At 38.6% G+C, this 18,005-nt stretch overlaps 1 protein-coding gene across 1 annotated transcript in view; it reads right to left on the bottom strand.

Annotated features, from left to right (window-relative positions):
- Positions 1 to 775: 775 nt before the first annotated feature.
- The window catches only part of map1b (microtubule-associated protein 1B), a 30,133-nt gene continuing 12,903 nt past the window's right edge, over positions 776 to 18,005 (bottom strand). Inside the window, exons 3-7 of the mRNA XM_047372699.1 lie at positions 12,816 to 12,898; positions 11,935 to 12,075; positions 5,157 to 10,299; positions 4,841 to 5,070; positions 776 to 2,921 (exon numbers count right to left, since the gene is read on the bottom strand). Coding sequence (XP_047228655.1) covers positions 2,766 to 2,921; positions 4,841 to 5,070; positions 5,157 to 10,299; positions 11,935 to 12,075; positions 12,816 to 12,898 — 5,753 coding nt within the window. The 3' untranslated portion in view covers positions 776 to 2,765. The remainder of the gene's footprint in view (positions 2,922 to 4,840; positions 5,071 to 5,156; positions 10,300 to 11,934; positions 12,076 to 12,815; positions 12,899 to 18,005) is intronic.

The following is an 18,005-nucleotide window of genomic DNA, read 5'->3' as shown; positions in this document are numbered from 1 at the left end:
TTTTGTTAAAAAGTTTTCTGCAGAACATTTGGGCCAGCCAGTGAAACACTGGAAGAAAACGGATCTAGAAAGACCAAAATTGAACTTGTTGGATTTCATTGCACACCATGTCAAAAGACAACACTGCAGTTCACCCCAAAAACAGCACACTAACAGTGAGGTTTGGAGGTGGGAGCATAAAGGTGTGTTGTTTTTCAACATATGGTACCAGCAGACTTCTGAAGGAGGGATGGATGCAAAACTGTACTTAGACATTAATGATAAGAAACTGAGACAATGATCCCAAACACAGCCAAGGAAGCTCTCAGTTGGTTTCAGAGAAAGCTGCAAAGATCTGAATATCTGAGTGCATATTGTAGAAGAGGGCCTCAGAACCTTCGAGATTTGAAGGTTTGTGTAAAGGAATAAGTCAAAATCACATCTTAGCTGTCTATGCGACAATTTTCTTCATTCTTGAGATGTCTCCAAGCCGTCATTGCCAAAAAAAGAATTTAGATGCATTTCAAAAGGCATATTCCCTGCGTAATCCCTCATTTTTACCCTTAAGTAGTTTTCTTCGATCTCTATGTAATTCTTGGATAGCACCTGACATCTGGTGTAGATTTCATGTTGATAGCCCCATCAGAAATATATTTACTGAGAAAATAGTTGAAATGTTTACTACTTATCCACCCCCTTATACCTGCTAGAGTGTTTGAAAGTTATTACTTGTAATATTTGTTAAGAAAAAAAAAGGCTTTATACATTGATAAAAAGAAAACTCAACACACCAACCTTTATTCTTTCACAACAGATTTTATTGTGGCTGTCCCTTAGTTTGTGGTTACTCTTACATAAGATTTGCGATAACTGGTACAGTAGAGGACAGATTGCACACGAACATCTGAGAGCACTAAGGAAACTAATTGCTAAGGTTACATATGAGTCTGGGGAAAAGATAGCAGACAGGATGCTAGAATCACAAGACAAATATACCACACAACTGGAGACAAACACTTTTAAACTTCTTCCAAGAGAAAGATGGAGGGAGAAAAGGCAGATAGAGAGAGAGAGAGAGAAGTAGAGGAAGTGTAGGGCAGAAAACCGGAGGAAAGAGAAGAGAAATGTCAGTTCAGTTTAACAGTAACTTCTTGGTGATCTGATGGTTTGTGGTACCCCTGCAGGAAAACCAGTCTGTGGTGGTATCATGAATACCTGACGTCATTAAAGAAACACCCACTGAGATTTCATTGGATAGCCCAAAATACCAAAGCTTGTAATCAGTACATGGTTTCTGAAGTGTTCCTCTATATGCTGGCTTGTCAAAGCTGATTTGTGGCCACTGTACGTAGTTTGCTGTGAGTCATGTTTGTTCTTTAAAGTGTCTAGTGTTGGTTTTACATACTTTTGTCAAAAAACACACAAGCCATTCACTCTCACCTCTGTGTGCTGCCTCCCTTGTGATCGAGATTCTTCTAGAAGTTGGATTCTTGTCATTCTCACCCATGTTTTTTGGATGAGCCTGAAAGTGTATGACACGTTGTGCCCTAAGTCATGTTTTCTGTGACTACAATGCCACTGGCTTTCACTGGAGTTTGTGTAGAGTATATATGTCATTGCAAAACTCGCAGATTGAGTGCCTATTTTGTTTTTTTAATTAAGCTTTTGTTCTCTTGTACTAATTTTTTGTGATTCCTAAAGACAATTCTGAGCAAAAGCGTCCTTAAAAGTAAAAAACGTTCCAATGTAGAATAACTCATGCATGTCTCCCAACCACTCTATTGGTCACAAAGCTATTTATAATTATTGTACAATTTAGAAAAACAAGACATTTTAAGGATTATGAAAATATCCTGCTTCACCAGCTTTACAATGGGAAAAGGCATTAGCTCACTGATTACATAAAACCAGTTTCAAGAAATAAGATCAGGTTCCCTTTTCTTGAATTAGCATAAAATCTGCAAATAAAGCATTCCAAAATTAAAGGTGGTCTTCGAAAATTTCATACAGACACACAAGTCTATAACATTATTTTATACACACTAGATAGAGTTTTCTCAACCAACTAAAGGATTAAAAAAATTAAATAATCATGAACTAAATTTTGAGTTTAAAATTGTAGCTCACTGCCAAACATACCGGCAGCATCATAAACCAGATGAAATACATAAATAAATAATAAAACTCAGCTAATGTCAAAATTGAAGGAAAAAAGTTCCTATTGATAGCAGCAGTCATATTAATCCTTGTCAATCTCAAGCAGTCAGTTTATCACCATTATTTCTCACTACAGCTCTCATCATTTTGTAATTATTGGGTGTTTAGAGTTGTTTATCCAACCAGGTCTTCTACATTCATTTAAGGCAGTTACAGAAAGGCTGTTTTTTTCCCATTTGGTGTGAATAACAGCTGTTGTTTCAGAACACAGCACATGCTGCTCCTCAAAGAGCTTCAGGTAAATAATAATAAAATAAAAATCAATAAACGGTGACCAGGAGACTTAGTGGAAAAAACAAAAGTAACATCATTACTGTAACTAGACTAAAACTGGCATGGTTGGACATTTAGGGGTATGCTGCTGTTTTATTTGGTTTCTAATCTCTCCAATGTTTGATCCTTTTATCAGGATCAAGCTGAGACATGAGGGCCCTTGTCTTTTGGTAACATTGGTTAACTCTCATCACAGATTTAAATTTCATTTAGTGTTTTTGTGTCAGTTTAGGCTTCTTGCTACATCATTTCGGGTTTCTTTTGCAGAAAACACTTCCAAGTGGTGCAGAACAAAGCTACAGCTCTATCTTACAAGCTGGGAAGGACTCATCCTGCATGACAACTGTGCTGCTGCTGGCCAGGACCATGATGTTCAGCTCCTGCTGCTTGTCGTGGGTCTCCTGGTACCACTCCCGCATCACATCTGTGTCATGGGTTGGAATTAGAGTAACCTTAAGGAACCAAAAGAAAGTTTCATAAGAGTGACGTTCAGAATCTGGTCATTGCACTGAAAGCAGGTTTAACTATGGGGTTTTGTGGGGTAGTTTTGAGTTGTCAGTGACCTAAAGGCAATAGGCAGCAATTCAAACCTGAAAAGTATTGCACAATAGTCCTCACATAGGTCTAGGGCCAAAAAAAGTATGCCAACATCTAATGTGACTGTTTTAGTTCATGTGTATGCTCATATATTGATTTGTCAACCAGTTGTCAACCATAATTCATTTGAAATGAAAAACTTGTAAATGTGTCAAATCTTGGTATTTCCTAACAAAGTGATTAAAATGTGATAAAGGCTAAAACCGCCAAGAAGTACTTTTGATTCCCTGAGCATTTTCAACTTGTAAACTCTTACACTCGTTAAATTGAACCCCACATGGTTCACACTTGATGGCTTTTCCATAAATGGCTTTCTATAAAATATCTCTATATAGGCTAATGGTAACAAAATTTATCCAAGTTTAATGTATTCCTTGAACTTCAGAGGGGCATCATTTTGACTCCACAGAAACACAATAAAAAGTGCAGCACACTGAAGATTGTAGCACATACAACTGACAGGGATCATGCCTGACCAAATAAACAAAATAAATTATTGCTGTGTTGACCTATGTACTGAATGATAGGTAATTATATTAAATGCAAATATGATATATATTTCACTGTTTCAATAGGACTAATAATTCCCTCCTGAAAACCGATTTGACAGAGAAATACAGACTACAGAATAGTTAGATGAGTCTAAACAAATTACAGTAGGTTGAAAACTAAGGTGTATAGTTTAACTTGATGCAGATTCTAAAATAACAAGAGCAAAGGAATGAATGTAAAATAAGATTTGGCACCAATCCAAAGGGACTGAGGTCAATATTAGATAGAAACAAGACTGGGATAACCTTATAAATGTGATGGAGAAATATTGCAGCTGAGCTGTGACCAGAAGATGACTGTTAATGCAAACGCATTATTCCCCGCCTGTGGCTTCTTTCCTTTTATGACCCAATATAATCTCAGAATTTATGAGCAAGTATGTCCTTGACCAAACACAAAACACTCCCAAAATATAATAAGCAAATAAAAGAATCGGGACTGTGGATTAAAATGGCAAATGCAAGGATTAAAAAACAAATGGAATGTGTAGGTAGCTGTGCATTGTTGTGCATGTTGTTTTGGACAGGGCAAGTGTGCAGTTGAAAATGTTAAAACTATAGCAAATATAGAACTATCTTTACAAATTGCAAGATTTTAGTTTTATTTGCGATAGTTTGTCTTTTTCAGTCTCAGCTAACTCTACTGGCAGGATTTTATTGCTTATTCATTTACTCCCAATAACAGTTTTGCTTGACCATTCTTGTTCTACTCAAATTTATAAAGCTATTACATGAGAAACAAAAGCAGCTTTTTAAATGTCAGGTTTTCCATTGTTAAAGAGACTCTGACACGGAGTCAGAATGACTCCCTCTGGCATTTCAAGAGATGTTGGAACTTTGGTGGTTTTGAGTGTTTAACTAATTACAAAGTCTCCTTTTCTTAGTAAGAATTGTTTTTTTTTGCACCACTAATTTTGAGCAAAAATGTGTTTTTGTCACTGTAACCTTGATTCCAAAGGAAATTTCTCCCGAAATCTCCAGGTGATCACTTCAGGTAAGATACTGACTAGTCAGTCCTCCATAAAAACCGTTCTTCAAAAACAATCACTCTTTTTAAACCACTAATGAACTTGCTACAGTTTTTTAAAGAATGTTTTAGCAGCGAAGATGTTTACAAGCTCACTGGTATGTCCCAGATTATTAAATGAACCCAAAATATAATTTACAGTGGTTATACACATGTTTACACCATAATAAGGTAATAACTAATAATTAAAATTTACCTGCATGCTGTTTCCCCACTGGGCCTTTCCTTCAAGTAAAGCATCCAGGACAGCCCTACTGGGTTCCTGAGCTGTCTGATTGTTGCCACTGACCACATAGTAAGAGGACCGGACACGCTTAAAGAACTCAGCATCCACGTTTTTGGCACTGCAGTGATTGGGGATGTAAACCAAATCCATGTACATAGGAGGACAGTTCGACAGGGACGGTACTTTCCCACTTCCTGTACCTGAAAAATAATTATTTTTTAATTAGACAGTGGATGTCAGGCAACACGTAGGCAATAAAAGACAATACTGATTCAAAAATACCTACCTAATGTGGAGCTTTTTACACCTTTGGATGCAGATGTATTGGTTGCATTTTTGACATCCTTCCCTTCTCCAACCCCCTTCTTTGGAGAAGCAGTCTTTGAGTCCTTAAATTTTGACAGACCAGTCTTCCTGGCTGGCGATGAGGGCTTTTTTGAGAGCTTTTTCTTTTTGGACTTGTCTCCTCCATCTGTATTAGCATTATGAAGGTTTACTTCAGCCTTTAGTGCTTCTGGGTCCACCATACAAACATCATGGTTACCTGAAGATGGAGCAGAGTCCCTGAGTGCTAGTGGAGGGGGATCGGCATGCCTAAACGTCAGAGTTCTGTCACTTGGCAAAGTTTCTGAGTCATCTTCAGAGTCAATGTTTGCATCTGCTGTGATGGAGGGGCACTCTTCTGTCCCTGGTGGTACATCTGAATCTGTCTGTGATGGGGCAGATTCACTGATGGATGTAGGTGGGGTATCCTCACATTGCTTGGCAGAAAGCTTACTTCCTGGAGGTGGGGGTCCACCCCCTGACTTGGCTAGAGGCTTCTCCTCATCCAAGGCATTTTCTTCATTAATAAAGTATTCCAGAGGGTTTGGGTTGATGAATGACGGTGACAATTCAGTCTTGGGGTGACGATACTCACAAGATTTCACAAGGCAAAGGTCAACATCTGTCTTAGATGGAGCACAGGGGCTCTTTTTCATGGAGTCTGGTTCCCTGGAGCCACAGGGAGAATTGAAATTGTATGGATCAGAGGAGAGAGTTAGCTCTGATAGTGAAGGAACGTTTGGACTTGTAGGAGATTTCTTTTCAAGTATATAATCCTCACATTTGAATGAATTAGTCTCTGTTTTGGGGGAAAGAGTATCTCCTTTTGAAAAATTAAAAGATGTGGATGGGGAAGGGGCTTTGAGAGGTGATGGTGACGACCTGTCAAGTTTCTGCTCTGAATCCGATTTGGCTGTGGTTTCCACGATTGGACTGATGCTGTCATTAGCTGGGGGACCACCTAACACTGGAGAGGGTTCATTGGAATGGGGAGACAGGGTGAGAGATGAGGCCCTTGGGCTGGCTGGAGACTTATCTGTTTGTTCGACTCCAACATGTGGGTTGTCTATCATTTGACAAGGAGTTGTAACAGAAGACTGAGATGCATCTGAAGGGGTTGCAGAAGTGCCGAGGACTGAATCTCCTTCTTCAAATAGCAAGGAGTTTTCTGCACATTTTGGCTCTCTAGATGCTTTTACCTCTGTTCCATCTGAGGGGCTGTAGTCCACCTCAGTTGGGCCATTTTCTGTAGCATGAGAACTGCTACCCAGTGACTGGTGCTCTGGTGATTGCTTGCTAAAATCCAGGGCAAAGGAGTGATCGGGTGACTCCTGGCCAAACTCTATAGACATGGTAGAATGTTCTGGAGATTTTGTATCCTGTATCTCTGTTTTGCTTTTAGTCTTAGGTGAGATTTCTGGGGAGATAGACATTGGCCTTGGGCTATCTTCTTTCGTTGGCGATCCTTCAGCCTCATGAAAGGTGGTTGGGGTCTGAACCACTGAGACAGACAAAGAGTCATCAACCTCTGTTGAGTGAGGTGAGCCCACCTCAGCATGCAGAGAAGGAGAACCAGTAGTTGGTTCTGGCAATGAACTGGTGGCCAGAGAAGCTGTGGATGCTGAGGCTAAGTGTGAAAATGTATCTTCTGCAACCACTTCCTCCAGGGGAGTTTCAGACTTGTCTGACGTGGTGCCCTCTGAAATAGACATTTTACTGTCTTCTTTAAAAGTTGTGAAAGGACTGGGATCATGTTCATGTTTGGTCAGTGGTGCTGAGAACAACACTGAATGGTTTTCTTCAGGTTTCTTAGCATCTGCATCAATGGGTGATGACTCGTGTGGGGACTCAGGCTCAGGTATCGATGGGCTTTCTTGAGTGGAATCTGCTTTTTCTACTGGTGAAGATTGTTCTACTACTGGATCTTTAGGCTCAGGAGTAACTCTACTGTAGGAGTCTTCTTTATCACTTGTGACCTCCACAATCACTGGACCCTGTGACCGGTCATCTGAAAGACATGATAGAGCTTCTACTTTCTCATCAATTGGTGACTGGTAGTAAGGTGTGTGACCAGAGGACTGAGGTGAACTAAGTCCTTCCAAAGGTTTGTCATCAGGGCTCTTGTAAGAATCACCCGTGGCTTGGGTGCAACTTGCCAGGGTGGATGACAGTTCTATTGGAGCAGCCATTGTTGACGAGGAATCAACGATATTCTTAAATTCCACTGAGGGAGAACAAACGAGAGGAAATGTTGGGGAGAGTGAACTAGGTTTGGCTGAGTCATGCCTCTCGTTTGACTCTTGAGCAGTTGCTAATTCTTCACCTTTTCCACCTGAGGGAAATTCCTCACAAAAATGATCTTCTTTTAGAGGTGAAGGGGGAGATATTGTCGAAACAGAATGGCTGTAGTCTTGGCCTTCTGTGACGTAACTCTGAGAAAGATCTGTCCCTGGCATATCTTGAAGTGGAGAGAGGTTCTTTTTATCAAACTCTCCTGATGCTGGTTTCCCAAACCTGTCAGTATCCTGTGGAAATCCTGTCTCGTCATTGGTGGTCTCATCGCTCAGAATGTCCCTAGGAGTCAGCATCTCATCCACGGGAGTGGGCAAACTGGAGATTTCAATAGTGGACTGTGTATAAGCAGATGTGACTCCATACTCCTCTGGTGGCTCATTTCGGTTCTCCTCGTCTGACGTTGTGAAGCTCTCAAAGCCAATGTGAGGTATTTCATCATGGCTAGATGCAGCAGGAGAAACTGGGGAGGACACTTTGGGTGAAATTGATCCACATAGTTTTTGTTTCTCTGTTGTGTCAGAACTTAGACACTTCTCTTCTACATTTTTATTTGTGACATCATCATTGTCCTCAGCTTCGTCTCTTTGTTCCAGTTTATCATCTTTGGCTTGGTGTTCATCTGCAAAGACAGTACGGTTATTTTTATCTGGTTCTGCTTCCTGTGGTTCATAAACCTCCTCTGTCTCTCCCTTCTCTTCATAGTCCCCTCCCTCAGATGTCTCCTCAGTTACAGTGCCCTCATCTTCAAACTTCTCACCTGTGCTGCCATTGAGTTTACCTTTCAGGACCTGTTCTTCTGGAGTCCCACCACTATCTCCTTCTGCTTCTGTTGATGTTATGCCCTCATCTACAGACTCTAATCCTTCTGGTGACTCTTTGGTTTGTTTCATTTGTTCATGTTGGTCCACTGAAGCCTCCTTTTCCTCATCTTGTTGTACAGTTGCTTCATCCTCAACCAACTCTTCAGCTCTAAGCTCCTCAAAGTCTTTAGTGAGGTCTTCTGGTGAGGACATCAGATATCTTTCTGCTTCTGGGTCTTCTGCAACAGTGGCAGAACTGACTGCTATTTTGTTTTCCACCTTTGTTTCTTTTTTTGTAAACTTAGACTTTCCTTTATCCTTTAACTTGGATGGAGCCCCCATGTCTTTCTTTGAGGAGTCATCCTTTTTCAGTGGTTTTGGTTTGAGATTCCTTTCCTCAGCTGCAGTGGAAGTCTTTTTAACATCTTTGGGGAGCCTTTTTACATCTTTCTTTATCTCTTTCTTTTCCTCCTTCTTCTCCTTCATTGGAGAATCTCTTTTAATATCCTTTTTTAAAACTTTCTTTGCCTCATCCTTCTTTGTTTTTTCTTCCTTTTTAGTTTCATCTTTCTTTGATATTTCTTTTTTAACCTCCATTTTCTTTTCTGTTAATGTTTTAGCCTCCTTTTTAATCTTTTCACTTTTGGATTTTGCTTCAGACTTTTTTTCTGGAGTTTCTCTTTGGTCGGTTTGATCTGCATTTGCTTTTGGTCCTTTCTCTTGTGCCTGTGCCTTTGTCTTTTTTAGAGGGACCTTCTCTTTTTTCTCTGACTTTTGTATTTTCTCAGGAGTGGATTCTGTGTCTGTCTTTGCCTTTTCTGGTGTTTCCTCCTTTGAAATTTTTCTGACTGCTTTGCTTGGTGATGGCTTTGGGGTAGATTTTAGACTCTCTTTACTGTCTGTTCTGTGTTTCATCTTTGCTTGCTTCAGTGTTGGTGTTGATGGAGTACTACAAGGCATAGTTTTTTGAGTGACAACTGGCTGTTTCAAGAACTCTAAATGTTTTAGTTTCTCTAAGCCTTCAAATATGTGGTCTTGGGTGGCATTTCCAGGAAATAAGACCCGCAAAACCTTATCTGAGGGATTTGCTGGATGCCACACAATAAGTGAAGAGATGGAAGTCAAGTAGGAAAGAGGAAATTCTGACTCCTTTCCATTTGGAAGCTGAATGGATGTTGTGTCATTTTCACCACCGGTCCACTGCTTCATGAAGTGCTGCATCTCCTTGCTGTTTTTTGATGGATTAAGCACATACATTTCAAGCCTCCCAACACCCATTTTCTGAAAAAGTGTAATAGGTTCTATAGTGTTTCCTACAGGCTTTTGCAAAGGCTCGATCCTTAAATTTAGTTTATTGAGGAACACCTGGGTGAATGCTGCCTCCTCAATATTCCTACGCACTTTGTAATTAGGTTCAGGGTTTTCCAGGTTCTCAGGGAAATTCACAAACACAACGCCAATATCTGGAGAAATCATGTTCTTCACCCAGTCACTGTTTGCTGTCGAACCCTGTGATTGCTCCTCCTCAAGCTCTGCAATCTTCCTCTGCAGCATGCTGTTGATGCCTGGCAAATTGTCTTCACCAATGTGAGTCAAGAGGATGGAATCCACCCGATCCAGATGTCTCACCAGCTTCCAGAAGCATGACTTCCTGTCAGAGCCACCATTAATGAGCATGTTAAAGCCATTTACAGCAAAGAGAGCAGAGTCTCCTCGACCACCGGGGAAAATATAACAGCAAGGCTTAGAAAGTTTGAGGAATCCACCTGAGGTGGGGGGCTCCAAAATGTCAAAAGGAGATGGGATCTCTACTGATTCTGATAAATACTCAGTGAACTCTGAGAGACCCTCCATTTCAGGGAGGATAAGAACAGAGTTTAGTTTCATGTTAATGAAGTCCTGTAGGTTGTGTTTGTCCAAGTTGGAGTTTTTCCAATCTCCTTGTTCAGGGCATGAGAGTGTAAGGTTGGCTTTGCTTGCTGGGGGAATAGTGCTGAGTAATTCCCCAATCTGTGCATGGGAAAACATAAAGGGAATTTTATTTTTGAACAACAAATTAGTCCACTTTCAGATCAAGGTGAGTCTTTTTTTTTTTTTTTTTACAAACAAGTGTATTTAGACCGAAATCAGGACTGATCCATTGACTCTGCTGCCTAGTTTCTTCATAAATGAGTGAATTTCCATAATTTTAATGACACTGTTAGCAGAATATGACTGCAAAGATTTTTCATGATGTGTTAAAAATATAGTGATCTGTTTTACTGTGAAGCTAATGTTTTGTCCTATTGACTACTTTGTTTATCCAACGGAGTGTTGTACAGTACAGTCTGTCATGGAAAGTACATATTTCTATTACAGTCACGACAGATTCCACAGGGTTTAACTCTGAGGCTGCCACAGTTATAATAATCAATGATGTTCAATGTAATAATTGGCTAGCATCAATAATTTTAGTTGACACATGATTTTTGTGAATTTATCTTTTGCATACATCAGCCAAGTTTTGTTCCATTTAATGTTCTTCTCTATGTGATCAACAGTTTCAAAATAAACATGATGGATACAGTGCTTCTAAAAAATGTTTTAAAAGTTTTAAAGGTCAATATGGTATAAAGTTTTGAAGCATTTTGAGTTATGATGAACGGAGTTTTCAATGCTTTGTTAACACAGCAACACAAACATGATAAGTAATGAACATCATTAGAGATAACATCTTTATTGCTTAGATGTCAGAAATAAAAGTTTTAAAAGTTGTTGAATGCTCTTTAAGAAGTTTACCGTTATCTGTGTGTTTAGTTTTACCGTGAGGTCTGAGGAAACGTTTAGACCCACCTTTGACTGATTAATGCTGCGTTTGTACACATTAGGCTTTATATAGCGTGTTGTATCGATTTTACTGCTGCCTAATTGAAGCATGTAGACCTTAATATCTCAATGAAAAATATTTAAATCAGACAAATTGATAAATATAGCATAAAGTTAATAAAATATTATATATATATATATATATATTACTTTTATTTATTTCCAGTTCAGTTTCATCATCATTGGTATAACTGCCTCCTAAAAGGTTAGGGGGTTAGGTATATATGGTTATGCATTTTTTATTTTTTATTATTGTTTGTTGTCTGTAATATAGACCACGAGTCTGCAATAAAATTTAATCAAATAAAATCATATTTGCTCTGAATAATGCACTGAATATTCAAGTTGTCTATTTGTAAATGCATAACCAATAATTTCTTAATCTTAATGATTTTTGAAATGCTCTATGTGGCTTTTATACTTGTTTTGCAGTTTAGAGAGCAAGTCTGTGAACGTTTTTGTGGTATGACATACATGGCAAAAAAAACATAAAATTGCATTAGATTTTTCCAGGGAAATAGGTCATCTAGATAAACTGATTATTAGAAACTACCTATTCCGTATAAGTGATAAGATAGGGTGCCTTTAAGTGTATTATGTGATGAAAAGTCAGAAAAAAATCCTTATCAGATCTGGACCAATAAACATTTTTGGGTTCATTAAAGAACTCTCTCTCCATAGTTTCCTAAATAAAAAAGGTCATATTCTCAGATCATACACTCCCCCTTGTAGCTGTTCTATAAATAAGTCATACTGACATGTTTTTGCATGTTGCCTCACCTCTTGATCAGTGAATATGTCTATGAAATTACAGAAGGAAAAAGATCCAGACTGAAGAATCAGCTCCCCTGTTTTTTCTGAGCACTGCCCTGAGAGGACCAATAGCTTGTGTCTGGCTGTGTCAGAGATCATTAAGCGAGCCTGCAAATTAAGAGAGAAAGACATTATCAGCTGCACTCATAAGAATATTACTGAAAAACAGACAAATGTCAACATATTGAATTGCCCAAGTAACAATGGATTCCCACTTAGTGTTTTAAAAAGACAAGAAGTACTACATGAGAGCCTAACAGATAGGGGCACAGTAATGCAAAGCCTTATTGTCGCAGCAATCAGCTTAGGAATGTGGTTTATCTTTGGTACCACGGTTTATGTGTCACTCAAATCCATTAGCTAATTAGCTGACACGCTCTCTCACTGTCCACTCATCCATCTACTGCATCTGCCTCCCCATTTTCCCTCCCTGGTGGTCATTTACTCCACCTCAGCAGCATCAGCTGGCCCAGTCAATCTTGCAGTGCTGTGACATATAATAAATGAATGTTAGACTGCAGACATACATGAGGGGCTGGAGGTGCCAGTTAGAGCAATAACACAAAACAAAACAAAAACATGTATATTGAGCTACAGTTGCTATTTGGCCAGTAAATGAAGCATTCATCCAGTTCCCTAGATTTATATTCTCCCAACGTTTTCATACCAGCCACCAGCATTAGCTGGAGCAATCATCCTTGTCATGCTGTAAATCGTCTGTAAATGTTTTAATGGATAAAACAACAGGAAGTCAAGTAAAGTGTAAGTGACTCTTGTCAAAGAAAAAGACAACATAGGAGGCTATAAGGAAATGAGACGTAGCCAGCAGCCGATGCGGCTCATTTTACCTCAGTGCTGACGGCTTCATCCGAGGGGTTAATGAGCACCACTGTCTCCAGGATGTTACTTTTATGGTGAAGAATTCGTTGCCCTAAATAGAAGGAAATTACAAAATATAATTAGAGACATTTAAGGCTGGATGTTACATTATAACAACATCTGCAGTGCTGTGAAAAATTATTTATGCCCTAACAGATTTGTTCGGTTTTTTTCTTATTAGTTAGTCACACTTTAATGTTTCATGTCATCAATTAAGGTTTGTATCAGACAAAGATTACATGAATAAATGACTTAATTTATTAAGTGAAAAATGCTTTTCAAACCAAACTGACTCTATGTGAAACCGCATCTTCCCCCTAAACCTAACTGGTTGCGCCACCCTTGCTAGCAAAAATTGCACATCAAGAGTTTGGCATATCAGTTTTTCACGGTGGAGGAATTTGACTCTTTTTGCAGAATTGTCTTAATCAGCCAAACTGGAGGATTGCTGAGTTCACCATTGCATCTCAATTGGTTTTAAGTCTGGACTTAGACAAGGCCGCTCCCAAACCTTCATTGTTTTAGTTATTCAGAGGTGGACAATCAGGTTTGCTCTGGATCATTGTCCTGTTGCAGAACTCAACTGCAAATTGATGATCAGCATGGTTTCATCCAAATGCCTTTATGTTATCCTTGGACAGCAGCGGGTTTCCCGTTGGGTTTTTTAGCCCAGTTCTCTTTCTTAATGTTGAATTATGAGGCAAATGAGGCCTGCAGTGCTTTAGATGTTGTTCTTGTTTATTTTGTGGCCTCCTGGATGAGTCATCGATGTTCTCTTAGACTAATTTTGGTAGGCCTGCTACATCTGGGAAGTTTTACTACTGTTCTTTCTTGTCTTTATGTTTGGATAATGGTTCACTATGGTTCTATGGAGTCCCTTAGAAATGGCTTTTCAACCTTTTCCAGACTGATGGGTGTTAATAACTTTGTTTCTCATCTGTTCTTGAATTTTATTTGATCAGAGCATACTGTGTTGCTTTCTCAGATGTTTTACCCTACTTAATGTTGCCAGACTGGTTCTACTTAAGTGATTTCTTGATTTTACATGTCTGGCAAGTTGGCTCGCATATTTAATTGAGTATAAATAATAATTAATTTTGCCAAGACCTAAAATAAGTGAAAATGTGCTTGAACATCATTCACCACACAAACCTGATCATTATATGGTAGGCTTGATATTTTTTTTATTTTTTTCGGCACTAGTGGCCTTTATTTTATTTATTTTTTTGACAGTAGGCAGACAGGAAAGGGGTAGAGAGAGGGGGAGACGTAGGCTTGACATTTTTCAGTGCAGAATTAATTTTAGAACATGTATTGTCAGAATCAGAATCAGAATCAGAATCAGAAAAGCTTTATTGCCAAGTACGTTTTTGGACATACAAGGAATTTGTTTTGGCGTAGTCGGTGCAATACAATACAAATTAAACAGTACAAACATATCTACAATATAATATAAATATAAGTGCACAGTTTTAAGTGAGTGAGAGTAAATATAGAGCAGTATAAGATGCAAGAGCAATACAACAGTGCAGGTGATCATTGTGCAAGTAAAGCAGTGCAAGTAAGCAGGAGTCCAAGCTGAGCGTTAATGTAAGAGCTGTTTGATTCTATTTACATCCAATTTAAGACAAGCCAAGTAAGTAAAGCCATGAAGCTTGGAAGGAAATAAAATGTCAACTTGCTTGTATCCTGTTAAACATTCAACCACTACAAGGTCTACACAAGACTACTATATATTAATATACTGTGCCAATGTTGCTTTATGGGCCTTTTTCTGACTTAGTTGTATCATGATGAAAAAACAGCAACCCTCTCAGAGTCACACTGAATGGAGGAGCTGTGCTCAAACGAAATTTTCATCTAATTTATCAACCATGGATGGTCTGACAGTAGCAACATGGCTCTATAAATGTTAACGGCCTCTGCAGCGTAAATCTCTTTATCAACAAGATGGATGAGATCTCTGAAGGGGGGAAGGACACAGTTCTTGATATTAATAACTGTTTCAGGATTACATTTATCCTCCATCCCTCTTTGGTAGAAACAGACATGTGTTTGTGCCTTTGAATGACAAAAATGTTCGAAGACAAAAGTATAATTATCCCATTAACTGTTTAAACGTCCAGAAGTACCTTATGAAAAATATTTTCAAAAGTTTTTTTGTGGTTACTGGTATTAATCCCCCAAAACAGCTCTATAAATTAAAAAGCAGGACACCCATAGGAAGATGCTAAAACACACTGCAATGAAATATAAAATAAATATTCTCAAAATTTAGCATTTTGAAACAAATTTAAATACAAAAATTCATGTTTTAGTAGTTTTTTTTATCCAATATCAAGGCTTTAATTTACGTTTGAATGAACCATGTAGAAACTCTTTTAGTATATGGTTAATGTTCTTATACAAAAAAAGACAAAAAGAAAAGGCTTCTTCAATACAACTAGAAATACAATCATATTGTTATATTAAACATGTAATGTAAAATGCACATAACATGATTTATATTTGGACACCTTTTACTGTTTTCTATCACTTTCTTTCTGAATTACTTTTAATTTATTGTTTTTTACTTTTTTTTTTGCAGCCTTACATTTCAAATAGTTTTCTTTAACCTGCATGTTTCTACTGCATATTTTAAGCATAATTTTCAGGACCATTAGGTCTTTAAAATAAATTGTTAGATCTAAGAGAAAAATGCACTGAAATTTTAACATTAAGATTTCAGCTGATAATGGTTTTATTTTTGGACTAGATCGTGTTAAATGAATCTAAAACAGATAAAATAATAAAATAATAATAAAATAAAATACCTGAATAAAAGAAATCAGAAAACCAAACTTATTGAAAAAGAATGAAGCAAATATTTTTGATTAGAAAAAATGTAGGAAGTTACAAGACCTATGTTCTGAAAATAAAAAAGAAACTGACAGCAAATAATTTCATCTTGTGAGAGCGTAATGAAAGAAAAAAAACGTTTTCAACAGTTTGCCTCATTTTAATGATTTAACCTTTAACATCAATGTAGTTTTATCTTTAAGGATTGTCAAAAACATTTTCTTTTTACACAGTAAATCTGTCTCTTTGGACAGCTATGGCATTAAGAGAAAGGCTCTCAATCATCTCTGGTTCATGGTGATTGATTATGGTAATGACTTTGTGTGCTGATCAGGGGATCGGTGGGGGTGGAAACAGTTCCTAATGAAGACATCAGCTTTTACTGATTTAATCCTACGGCCACTCTTTTTACGTTTGAACTCCCAGATCAAAAAGTCTCTACACAGGACCACAAAACAATGGATTTTACTAACAAAAGATAATGTTTTTTAAGGAGGTGCAGAGAAGCAATCGTGTTATTCTAACCCTTTTATTTTTTAATAGTAACTGACACAAAAGAGGAACTCAGACAGTGAGAATGAAAAAGGACTTTTTATGCAATGAATGCAAAGATCTGGTTTGAACTTTATACATTTTAAAACGTTTGCATAAGAAGATAGAGATGGTCATTTAGACTGGAAGAAGGTAGCCAAGCTATGTGGCCACATCAGTGTTTGTTAAATTCAAATTCTGAGAACAAAGAAGTGGCAGTCCAGTTTTCATCCTGTGATCAATAATGTACAGGTCCTTCTCAAAAAATTAGCATATTGTGATAAAGTTCATTATTTTCTATAATGTAATGATGAAAATTTAACATTCATATATTTTAGATTCATTGCACACTAACTGAAATATTTCAGGTCTTTTATTGTCTTAATACGGATGATTGTGGCATACAGCTCATGAAAACCCAAAATTCCTATCTCACAAAATTAGCATATTTCATCCGACCAATAAAAGAAAAGTGTTTTTAATACAAAAAATATCAACCTTCAAATAATCATGTACATTTATGCACTCAATACTTGGTCTGGAATCCTTTGTCAGAAATGACTGCTTCAATGCGGCGTGGCATGGAGGCAATCAGCCTGTGGCACTGCTGAGGTCTTATGGAGGCCCAGGATGCTTCGATAGCGGCCTTTAGCTCATCCAGAGTGTTGGGTCCTGAGTCTCTCAACGTTCTCTTCACAATATCCCACAGACTCTCTATGGGGTTCAGGTCAGGAGAGTTGGCAGGCCAATTGAGCACAGTGATACCATGGTCAGTAAACCATTTACCAGTGGTTTTGGCACTGTGAACAGGTGCCAGGTCGTGCTGAAAAATGAAATCTTCATCTCCATAAAGCTTTTCAGCAGATGGAAGCATGAAGTGCTCCAAAATCTCCTGATAGCTAGCTGCATTGACCCTGCCCTTGATAAAACACAGTGGACCAACACCAGCAGCTGACACGGCAACCAGACCATCACTGACTGTGGGTACTTGACACTGGACTTCTGGCATTTTGGCATTTCCTTCTCCCTAGTCTTCCTCCAGACTCTGGCACCTTGATTTCCGAATGACATGCAGAATTTGCTTTCATCTGAAAAAAGTACTTTGGACCACTGAGCAACAGTCCAGTGCTGCTTCTCTGTAGCCCAGGTCAGGCGCTTCTGCCGCTGTTTCTGGTTCAAAAGTGGCTTGACCTGGGGAATGCGGCACCTGTAGCCCATTTCCTGCACACGCCTGTGCACGGTGGCTCTGGATGTTTCTACTCCAGACTCAGTCCACTGCTTCCGCAGGTCCCCCAAGGTCTGGAATCGGCTCTTCTCCACAATCTTCCTCAGGGTCCGGTCACCTCTTCTCGTTGTGCAGCGTTTTCTGCCACACTTTTTCCTTCCCACAGACTTCCCACTGAGGTGCCTTGATACAGCACTCTGGGAACAGCCTATTCGTTCAGAAATTTCTTTCTGTGTCTTACCTTCTTGCTTGAGGGTGTCAATAGTTGCCTTCTGGACAGCAGTCAGGTCGGCAGTCTTACCCATGATTGGGGTTTTGAGTGATGAACCAGGCTGGGAGTTTTAAAGGCCTCAGGAATATTTTGCAGGTGTTTAGAGTTAACTCGTTGATTCAGATGATTAGGTTCATAGCTCGTTTAGAGACCCTTTTAATGATATGCTAATTTTGTGAGATAGGAATTTTGGGTTTTCATGAGCTGTATGCCAAAATCATCCGTATTAAGACAATAAAAGACCTGAAATATTTCAGTTAGTGTGCAATGAATCTAAAATATATGAATGTTAAA

Source organism: Girardinichthys multiradiatus, chromosome 8 (assembly GCF_021462225.1).
Source record: "Girardinichthys multiradiatus isolate DD_20200921_A chromosome 8, DD_fGirMul_XY1, whole genome shotgun sequence".
NCBI lineage: Eukaryota > Metazoa > Chordata > Actinopteri > Cyprinodontiformes > Goodeidae > Girardinichthys > Girardinichthys multiradiatus.
Note: the sequence above shows the minus strand (reverse complement) of the source record. Positions and strands in the feature narration are given on the sequence as shown.